Here is an 846-nt window from a genome sequence, read left to right on the forward strand (position 1 = left end):
GTAATTCAGTAATGCTTTCAACATACAATGCTATGTCACAGGCATCCTACCAGTCCCAATTTCACCACTCAACAACTAAATGAATCCACCTATAGTCCAAAATAAGTCTATCCATTTTTCAAGGCTGCCCACTTCAAACATCTCTAGTCCCTCCAGGAAAACTCTTTATTTCTTCTGTCTCCTCCCCATAATATCACAGGGTCCCTCCTTCAATTTAGCCGTGGTTCAATCCATTGCCCTAATACTGGTAAGATAAGGTCTCCTCCCGGCTGGCTCAGCACATCAGGCAGCATGCAGCCGAATGTTTCATTCTCGCATGCGTGGAGCAGGCCGTGTTCCGGGCTCTGACCCCTGACTAGGGCTTTAACCACAGTGACTGCCTTATACCAGCACGCTCGCACTGCAGAAGGGTCGGCCAGAGAACAGAGAACACTTGGCTCCAAGTGTTCTTGGGCTGCAGCGGCTGCTCCTGCTGCTGCACAGAGAGAGGGAGCTCACTCTTAGACACAAGCACTTTTGCAGACCAGTCCTTACCAATGCACGTGCACAGAGAGCTCCACCTTTTACGCTATGCAGTTGTCAGTGTGCTGCCATGCAAGGACCAATGACACGAGGCATCTACACAACACTGGTGTTTATCACTCAGCATTGTCCCACCCCACCTTCATCCAGAAGCCCCCGAAGACCTTTCAGTAGAGTACGGTGGTTTTCAGCGCTGGGTGCAGAACACAATCACGCGGGGATGGTAGGTAGCTGGACACAATTCCCTTAATCCCAGCCTCAGGGTCCTTCCACACACAGGCTTCTTGCCACACAAGATGACAAACCCCTCATTCTTCACCATCC

General features: G+C 50.7%; 1 protein-coding gene across 1 annotated transcript in view; it reads right to left on the reverse strand.

Annotated features, from left to right (window-relative positions):
* The window catches only part of NCAPH (non-SMC condensin I complex, subunit H), a 50,644-nt gene that overhangs the window by 20,089 nt on the left and 29,709 nt on the right, over window positions 1-846 (reverse strand). Inside the window, exon 11 of the mRNA XM_011969682.1 lies at window positions 246-475. Coding sequence (XP_011825072.1) covers window positions 246-475 — 230 coding nt within the window. The remainder of the gene's footprint in view (window positions 1-245; window positions 476-846) is intronic.

This window comes from Mandrillus leucophaeus, unplaced genomic scaffold (genome assembly GCF_000951045.1).
Source record: "Mandrillus leucophaeus isolate KB7577 unplaced genomic scaffold, Mleu.le_1.0 Scaffold9, whole genome shotgun sequence".
NCBI classification, from domain to species: domain Eukaryota; kingdom Metazoa; phylum Chordata; class Mammalia; order Primates; family Cercopithecidae; genus Mandrillus; species Mandrillus leucophaeus.